The sequence below is a fragment of the Zosterops lateralis genome (assembly GCF_965231275.1).
Source record: "Zosterops lateralis genome assembly, chromosome: 9".
Lineage (NCBI taxonomy): Eukaryota > Metazoa > Chordata > Aves > Passeriformes > Zosteropidae > Zosterops > Zosterops lateralis.
Genome location: NC_139769.1, coordinates 8,615,198 through 8,624,089, shown reverse-complemented (window position 1 = coordinate 8,624,089; position 8,892 = coordinate 8,615,198). Strand labels below are relative to the sequence as shown.

Sequence of the window (8,892 nt, the reverse complement as noted above, 5' to 3'; positions counted from 1 at the left end):
AGGAAAGTCAGGAGAGCAGCATCCATCAGGAGAACGAGTGGGGTAGTCCAGGACACAGCCTGGGGCTGGCTCAGCCTCCAGGTACCCACAGGAGGGTGGTAGATTGAAACAGCTCTGACGTGATGCTGGGGATGCAGCCGTCCTGTCTCCACATCTGAGGGCTTGACCCCTCTAACCCTTCTGCCTGTTTTCTTCTACTCCCATGCAATTTCTCAATGTGAGCTGTGATTTCTCAATGCAAGTCTTTGAGGGAATTTTTAAAATACTTACCTACCTCAGGCTCTAAGGAAAATGCCTTTCAAGGTGAGTCTGTTACTGGAAGCCTGAACTTTTGTGTCTCCACTCACTAGGGACATCAGCATCTTCAGCTGTGGGAAGTGCACAACAGAGCCCCAGAAACACCTTGCTCCTCCAAAACCAGGGGCTGCCAAAAATGCCCCTCTTATACATCTCCCACCCCAGCACTGCTCCAGTTGGGCTGCCCTTGATTGCAGAGTCCCTTAATCCTTTCCTCACTGGTCAGGAAAGGGACCCCTCATGCCAGAGGAGTAACTCATGTTCCAGGAATGGCCAAAGTATCAGAGGTCTCTCGTTTCAATCTACAAATGCCATATCTTAGAAATGCTCGTTGTTCCCATGGTGGCCCTGGCACTGTCCCCACCACAGCAGAAGACAGACCCTGGTTAATGAGCAGCCTGGCAGGAGCAGGTTGCACTATGGCCAGCTGCCCCAGGGAGCCAGCATTTCCCAGAGCAGCCCCCAGCCACTTCCTGGCAGCGTTGATAAATGAGTGCCATTCACAGCCTCCAGCCCTGGAAATGGCTCCCAGCTGGCTGTAGGGCTGCACATTGTGGTCAGTGGGATTCAGGGAATGCTGGCTTTCACCCATTAAGCAGCACTGGGAAGTGCTGGATTGTTTCTGTGGCTCAGTAACCCCACCTGGCAAATGCAGTGGAATGATGCTCTCACCTCCCTATACATCCCTTTGAGGCTCTGGGGCAGTCCAAATGCTGAGCATTCCCTTATGTCCTTCATTCTCCCAACTGCCTGAAGGCTGGGATGCCAGAAAGTCCTTTGCCTGATTAGCAGAACGACCCTCTTGGCTGTCATAAGGAACAATTCTCTTTATTGCTCACCGGGAATATATGTACAGAGGGGGAGGTTTGTTCTGACATTAAAATGCATGGTGTAGGTCATAAAAAGGAGGGTGAACTGGGGAGAAAAGAGCAGGTTTTTCATCAGCAGCTCCCTGGAGGGCAGCTGGGAGTGTGGGATGTCCCAGGCACCCAGCGGGATCCCCTCTGTGTCTTGAACAGGTCAACACCCTCCTGGGACTTGGGACATCAACCTTGCCAACCCACTGGGGTGACCACCAGGCAGGAGAGGTGGCACCTCCTGGGGACCAGTGCCCATGTGGACACCAGCCCCAGAGGGACAAGAGCATGTCCCCCAGGTGGAAAAAGAAAAGCTCAGGAGGTGGTGGTGCCGTGGAGAGGCCAGGGCCCCATCACTGCCAGGGGTGCCAGTGCAGAGGGTCTCTGTGGAAACTCCCATCGCAATAGCGGGAAGTGAATGGAGAGGAAGAGAAGGGTGGTAGGTGGGTGCTGCTACATGGCTGTGGTGATCACCTTCTCCTCAGGCTCCACTGTGTTCTCATAGGCGTGCTGGTTCTCTTTGGACCTGCATCAGAGGGAGAAGTACAATGCTGAGCTCTGTCCCAGCAAGAGCAGCATCCCCAAAGCCACCCCGGTGTCCTCACCTTGCTGCTGCCAGCTGTGCACTGAGTGAGGGGTCAGATGGGGACCACAGGAGGGGTGACCCTGAAGGGACCAGAGCCAAGTGTGGGGTGGGAATTGTTCTAATTTTTAGTGAGGGCTGTTCTGATTGTCACCATCTACGTGGTGACCTGTGGTCACTTTTGGTGGTTTCCTCTGTTGGAAAGCTGTGATGTAGCATAAGAAAAATGTGGCGTAGCAGGTTGTGAGGTGGTGGATGGATTGTGAGGCTCAGCTGCAGAAATAGGGAGAGATAAGGGAGAAGGGGATATTCCCTCACTGCTTAGCCCCTGGAAAGGTTAAAAGCCCCAAAAATAGGTGCATGGGATGTGTAAGACCCTGAGTGGGCAAGACCATAGCTCTGCATGTCTGAGCTGTGCCCAGGGGAACAGAACAGAGCCTGGGAGCCACGGGGAAGAAGTCTGAGCAGGTCCTTCACCTGAAGTCAGCTGCAGCTGATACGTATCTCCCTTCGTGGCCATTGGATATGACAGCATCTGGCTTGTCCTCCACACTCACCACGTTCTCAGCATTTTCCCTGGAGGGAGAGAAGAGAGGAGTTGGGACAGAGCAACGAATGATCTGTGCTGAGGAGCAGCCTCTTACTGGTGATGGCACTACAGAGACAATAAGGGGCCTGGATGTGATTCTGTGCTTGGACACCCTGCTCAGCCTCCTTCCCAGCAGAACAAGGGCAAGGAGAAACACCCTCAGTGCAGGTTTGCAGAGGCTGTGCCAAGTGCCAGCCTCTGTCTCTACAGCTGTGACGCCCAGCATCGTGCTGGCAGTCAGCAGGACTCACTGTCAATACGTGGGATTGTTTTCTCCTGCTAACTGGTTTTTCCAGGTCTGCTTCTATGTAATCTGTTGCAAAACAGTCCCCTGTGGATCCCAATGGACACAGAGAGAGCAGTCAAGGCTCTACTGGTGCCTCAGCCCTGGTGCAGGAGGGCTGTCCTTGTGCTCGTCCATGTGAGCAAAGCTGGGCTCTCCTTCAAAAGCGAGTCTGGGTCGCTTGCAGAAGGAACCACTGGGCAGGGATGGGGTGTTCAACCTCAGCCAGACTCCAAAAGTTCAGCTCTGGAGCAAGCCTGTAGCCTGAGCAGCACCAGGGGGTTTAGCTGCAGAGGGTGGGTGCAGGTCCACATTCCTGCCTCCTCCAGCACTTGCCCAAGGGCAATTTCCGAGGCTTCTCCAAGGAACAGCATGGCATAAACAGGCAGTGGCTCGGGCTGATAGCTGCTGTCACAGTGACAGCACAGAGCTGGCAGGGCTCCAGGCTGCTGAGCCTCGCTCCTGCGCTTCTGAAGAAAGGCCAGATTAATTAAAACAAGGCACCATCCCTCCTCAAGCCTTCCTCAGCATCCTCTGCCTCCAGGCTGGGAAAAGGCAGTCAGGCATGGGCAGCAGTGGGAAACACCATCCCTGCCTGCCACTCCATGGGCTGGGGTTCCTTCAGTTTGAGGACAAAGGTTCCTCTTTGGGAAACAAAGACTACAGTGGCAAGTCAGACCATATAAATATTTGTTATATTATGCACTGGCCCAGAACGCATCCCAAACAGAGCTGCTTAAAATGCCTCTGGGGCTAAAGCTGACCTGCTGAGCATCAAGGTATACAGCAGCTCCCCACCTCCTCAGTCTGGAGAGGCTGCAGAATGTACAGGTACAAGAAGAATGCAGCCTAAAGCAACCCCACCAGTGCAGAGGAACCGGGGAACAGACATGGGATGTTTTTGGTCTTCATCCCCTGTTGCCTTTGGGCTCAGGTTCAAGATCAGGTTACTGCAACTCAGCCAGCTGGCCTTGCTCAGCTGAACAGGAGCAGCAGCCTGTGACTCTGCTTGGCCAGCATCAGGCAAGAGGTAACCCATCCCACAGAGACCTTTTCAGAGGAATAAAGACACCACATTTGCCTGTGACATGGGCTCCAGGTGGAGAGTACTGCCACTGCTTGGCTACCTGCTTTTTCTCCCAGCTCCTCTCAGTGTGTTCTCATGACCTGGCTCTGTCTGCTTTGCAAAAAAAGCTGGTTGAGGTTTATTGTCCCATGGATATAAGGCACATGGGAACTGCACCCCCAAAAGCCATAGAAAACCAGGCTGGGCCAGCCCCCTGGACATGTGCCCATGTAATCCAGCCACAGTGCTGTGGCTTTGCCATTCCCAGCACAGCTCTTTCTCATGGCAGCATTTGTGTGGTGCAAGCTCACACCTGGCAATCAGTAACAGGGATCAGAGACCAGGACAGGGACGAAAGGACAGGGAAATGAGGACAGGGAGTCTTTGCTCTCCCGGCCCATCTCCCAGCACAACAAGCACAGTGTTCCCAGCCCTGGCACAAGCACAGAGGCTGCTGGAAGTGACACGTGCTGAGGCAGCTAAGCCCAATCCAGAGCAATCTCCCACACTTACACTTTATCCTTGCACCAGAACCTGTTGACCACGAAAGCGATGGCCACCAGGACCAGGAACACAACCACTGCAATGACACCCTGTGACCACGGCTGCAGGCTGCCCCGGGCTGCAGGGAAAGAACAGGACACCTGTTAGAAAATCATCCCGGGCTTCTCCCATCCAGCTTCAGCAAGGTCCAGATGACAGCTTGATCCTGCAAATCTGAGCAGAACACGTTGCTGTCGATTCAGGCAGGCTTACCTGGGTGATAGCAATGAAATAAAATACAATTTACAGCCTTTTCACTGGTGTTTGTATATGGAGTGTGGTGCCTTGCAGCTTTGGGGCCTCATACACATCAACACACACATACAAATGCATAAACATGCACCTTGGGGGGCTGGTGACTCTGTGATGGGGGAGAAAGGCCTGGGGGAGGAAGGGAGAATGCTCACCAAAGAAAAGAAGGCAGAAGGGTTTCAACAAACTGCTTATTGTCTATCCCCAGATGCCACAGACATAATTCCAGGGATATTTTCCAAATACTGACTGGTAAAATAAGGACTCCATAGCAGGGTGAGTGTAAAATTCGGGTGTCATTCTCCCAGCAAAAAGTTGTCATTGTGGATCTTGGTAAAATGCACCATTCAACAAGTTTCCAGAGCAGCAAACAATTCATGACAGAAATTGAAGGCTGATGCAATCAGAGGAATAACCTCAGCACAAAGAACAGGCAGGGCTGGTGGGGGGCCCAAGCAGCATTGGGGTGGGCACTGGGAGCTGACTGGGGTAGCCCCATTTCCCCCAGGTGTGGAACAGACCGACAAGTTTGTTTTTCTCCATCCAGGCCTAAGCAGGAATCCAGCCATGGGTGGGAAGGCTGTGAGACACATTCCTGGATGTGGGCAGGATGCAAGGGCAGGCAGTGAGAGGAGGAAACCTTGTCCCAGCCCTTGCTGGGATTGCTGCACCTTGCCTCCCACTGGATTTTGGACAACAGAGAATTCAGATGTAGTCAAACCCCTCCTTAGGTGCTGTCAGTTCAGCACTAAAGGACACCTTGTCCATACAGCCGCATCCCTTTGAGATTTAATTGCTATTTACTCAGACCTGGCTTTTCCTCATCTGCTGATCAAAACACCCACCCTCACACATAACGTGGTCCCTCTGCAGGGGCAGGTGGGGCAGGTGGAGGGTGACACCTGCCAGCCCCAGCATCAGCCTCAGGACACCCACACCCAGCCAGGGACACCTGTGAGGCTGAGCTGCCCCAGGATGAGCAGTGGATACCTCAGTTCCCCTTAGGAACTTTACACTGAACACTTCCTCTGTCTCTCAAGAGACAAACCTCTGCTATAAACAGACAATAACCTTTACTAGCAGTAGTAAGAGTAGACTGTGTGCTCCACACGTGCAAGCTCCCAACCCACAGCCAGCTTCACACTGGCTCTGCTGCTAACAGCTCTCCTCCCCTCCCTTTGATTTTGGGGAGGGGGGCTGTCCTTGGGTAAGGACCTCCTGGAGTCTCTACTGCAAGAGATTTTTATTTTAAAAATAATAAATAAAACAACAAGATAACCTCAAAGAGCCCAAAACAAAGCTCTTTTTTTCCTCATGGAAGTGAAATCAGCCTGGCCAGCTGACCCACCAGCAGTGCCAGTCTGAAAAGCAGTGGCACTCCCGGGCAAGGGGCTGTGAGAACAGCCCTGAGTAGCATCTCTCAGCCCCCTCTCCTCACAGAGACATTTGTCGTGTTTCTGCAAGGTCCCAGGGCAGAAACTCAAGCAGGAGGAATTCAGATGGAAATTCCCTCTTGTATCAGCGTGTTTAAATACCATTGTATCAGCAGGCTGCTGCTGGTGGCAGCCAGGGGTGGTGACAGTGGGGAAGAGCAGGGGTTGGCCCCCTCCTGCCCTACCTGGTGGTCAAGAATGCTCCTGCCCTGCTGCCCACCACCCCTTGAGTGCAGCCCTAAACACACCTATTGCCTCCTAGACGAATTTTGGCTCGCTTTGCATCCTCCCTCACTCTGCCCTTGGCTGTTGGCCACATTTATTTATTAGTTGTGGTTTATTTTTCCTGTCAGACCCAGAGTTTCCAGCCTAAGCCTTGTGGGGGGGTGGTCAGGTCCAGCCCTTCGTGAGGTTTCTGCTGGGGTTAAGGGAGTTCAACCAGGGAGTGAAGTCAGCAAAGACTTAAACTGCCAAATTTCCATCTCGTGATCTTCCTGCAAAGGAGGGGGAAGAAAAGTGGTAGCAAACCTTGGAGCAACCACGCTCAGGAGCTACTGGATGTTTTTGCAAGTGAAATCTCACTCCTGTGGCTGTTTCCACCAGATTCCAGAGCATCCAAAGCCAAAAGGGAAAACACCAAACCAAAATCAAGGGGTTCTGGCTTTGAGAGACCATGAAGGGCCTGGCTGCAAGGGGAGATAAGGATGGTAAGGGAATGGCAAATGGCTTTGAATTGGGCTGAAATACCCACTGGGAGTCTTGCACGGGCATAAGAAAGGAGGAATGGAGATCAGCCAGCAGCAAGAGCTTGATAGGATCTATTCAGGGAGTGGCTGCTTGTGTCCCAGCCCTCGGGGGCACTGCAGCCCCACCAAGCACACCTTGCTGCCCTGCCAGGAGGGGTGGCTGAAAGGATGAGTCTCAGCCCAGGAAACAGAACTGAGTTCCTGGAAAAATGCTTCACTGGGGATGCCCCGCCTGGGTCAGCCTGTCCCTCAGGCTCTGCCACCTCCTCCCTGTGTTGCCCCATGGTAATGATGGGCTCTTCCCTCACAAACAAGATCTCTGAAGCCAAGCTAAGCAATGTGGAATCTGCAGCCTCGGCAGATGTGTCTCCACACACTGCAGCTACAAACCAGACCCAGGGAAGTGCCGGTGCCAAAATAACCCTGCGCACTTGTTGCAACTCCATTTCCACACTCAACAGCTAGTTTGAAGACACAGGCCTGCTTTTTAACACCTTTTCCCTGAGTGTTTGGAAAGCTTTGGCTGGCCTGTCTTTTCCACTCTCTAAGGAAGTTGTGCCCGGCTCAGAATCCTTATTAAAGGATTTCTGGTTGCTTTTTTTTTTCTTTCCAAACAACATCAAAACTTTCAACCCTGCTGACAACGGACACCCCAGACTGTTAGATCCTCAGCAAGTTGGTAAACAAACACAGGAAGAGCGGTCAGGGCTGGGGCATCAGGAGGAGAAAGGGGGAGGGAATTTTCCGGGACTTTGGCAGCACCAGATGAGTTTTAATTACTCCTCATTATTTCTAGCATGAGAGAAGCCCTTCAGTGAATTTCCTAAAAATAATGCCCTAGCATAGGAAGTTTCTCTGTTAAGTCTTTGGGAAGAGAAGAGGAGGTCAATTTGCTGAGGAAAATATTTGCTCCCTCTCCTCAGCAATGATCAAAATTACAGATTAACAGGAGGATCTGAGAGCTCAGGGAGCAACCCAGAACAACACTTGCTCAAGGATAAGAGTGAGAAAAAAAGAAAGAGAGAGAAAAAAAAAAAAAAAAAAAAAAAAAAAGCCTTAAGAAAACAGATTACTCATCTCGGTGCACAGTCCTGCCAGAGGTAAATCACAGCAGCTCATCCCTGTGCAAGCAGCTCAGATAAACCCCAGGTGGCAGTTCCAGCCTTCAGCAAAACAGGTAGAAAGTCTCTATGTCCCGGCTCCGGCAAAACCTCTCAACCCACGGGACACCCGCTGTCCTGACATGAAGCCAGAGCTAAAGCTCAGGCAGCACCTGGGATGTATCTTCCCTTCCCAAGAGCTTCTCCCACAGTTGTCCCTTGTCCCCCACCAGCAGCTCCCCCTGTCCAAGGCTCGGTGCACCTTCCTGCCTCTCCCGTGCCTGTTTCCCGGGGATGCCAGGCACTCACCTTGCTGGCAGAGGGCAGGCGGCAGCTGCAGGAGCAGGAGCAGCCCCAGGAGCAGCAGGCGGCGGGCGGGCATGGTGGCAGCGGGGCCGGGGCTGGACGAGCCGGGCACGGCGCCCTCCCGCAGGAATGAGCGCCTGGTCAATTATCAAACGCCCTAACGAGGGAGGCCGATGCTCTCACCTGCTTATTCAAATCCCGCTGCGGGAAGGAGGTGCCTCTTCGCCTCTTTCCGCGGAAGCCGGAGGGGAATTTGGGGCAAGGTCACTTGAACCTGACAGTCCCTTGGGCAGGGCGTGGGAGGCAACTCAGGCACGAGGTATTCGCATCGGCCCAGGAGGAAAAAACGAGACCCAGATGGGTAAAACTCTTCCCCAGTGAAGCTGTGGTGTCCCCAAAGTCCCCTCCCTACAGGGGGAATCAAGCAATGCCCCAGTGTGGTGTCCTTCAGTCCCCTCCCCACAGTGCCAGTCCAGCAATGCCCCAGTGTGGTGTCCCCAAAGTCCCCTCCCCATAAGGGGAGTCCAGCAATGCCCCAGTGTGGTGTCCCCAAAGTCCCCTCCCTACAGTGCCAGTCCAGCAATGCCCCAGTTCTGACATTCCTTCCCACCCTGTGGGGGACCCCCGCTCACTTCCTCGCTTTTTCATTTCAACAAGTGTCACTAATAGCCCAGCAAAACACAAATATGTGACTTTAAAACATCCAATTAATAGACCAGACTCCATGCTGGGTATTGCTTCTCACCTCCCACATGTTGTTTAATGGTGACACTATTAAACACAGTAAACCCAGCCTTCATTTTATTGAGTCATCAGGGCTGTCCCCGAAATTTCTTC

General features: G+C 52.9%; 1 protein-coding gene across 2 annotated transcripts; it reads right to left on the bottom strand.

The window, feature by feature from the left end:
- Nucleotides 1-1,104: 1,104 nt before the first annotated feature.
- On the bottom strand, nt 1,105-8,191 carry PDZK1IP1 (PDZK1 interacting protein 1). 2 transcript variants are annotated; one of them, XM_083867593.1, is made up of 4 exons: nt 8,059-8,191; nt 4,189-4,297; nt 2,215-2,313; nt 1,105-1,680 (listed from the first exon to the last, which is right to left on the bottom strand). In XM_083867593.1, exons 1-4 carry the CDS (start codon nt 8,129-8,131, stop codon nt 1,608-1,610), a joined length of 354 nt encoding a protein of 117 aa, XP_083723719.1. In that variant the 5' UTR covers nt 8,132-8,191; the 3' UTR covers nt 1,105-1,607. The 2 variants fall into 2 exon arrangements, with proteins under 2 accessions (XP_083723719.1, XP_083723720.1); XM_083867594.1 differs by lacking the exon at nt 8,059-8,191 and adding an exon at nt 7,723-7,741.
- Nucleotides 8,192-8,892: the final 701 nt, after the last annotated feature.

Bases quoted from the DNA above. Each gene is read 5' to 3' on its own strand.
- PDZK1IP1 (XM_083867593.1), bottom strand. From the start codon at position 8,131: ATGCCCGCCCGCCGCCTGCTGCTCCTGGGGCTGCTCCTGCTCCTGCAG. The intron at 2,314-4,188 runs GTAAGTGTGGGA...CTCTCCCTCCAG, and splicing joins TTCTGGTGCAAGGATAAAGT to GGAAAATGCTGAGAACGTGG. The intron at 1,681-2,214 runs GTGAAGGACCTG...CCTCTGATGCAG, and splicing joins TCAGCTGCAGCTGACTTCAG to GTCCAAAGAGAACCAGCACG.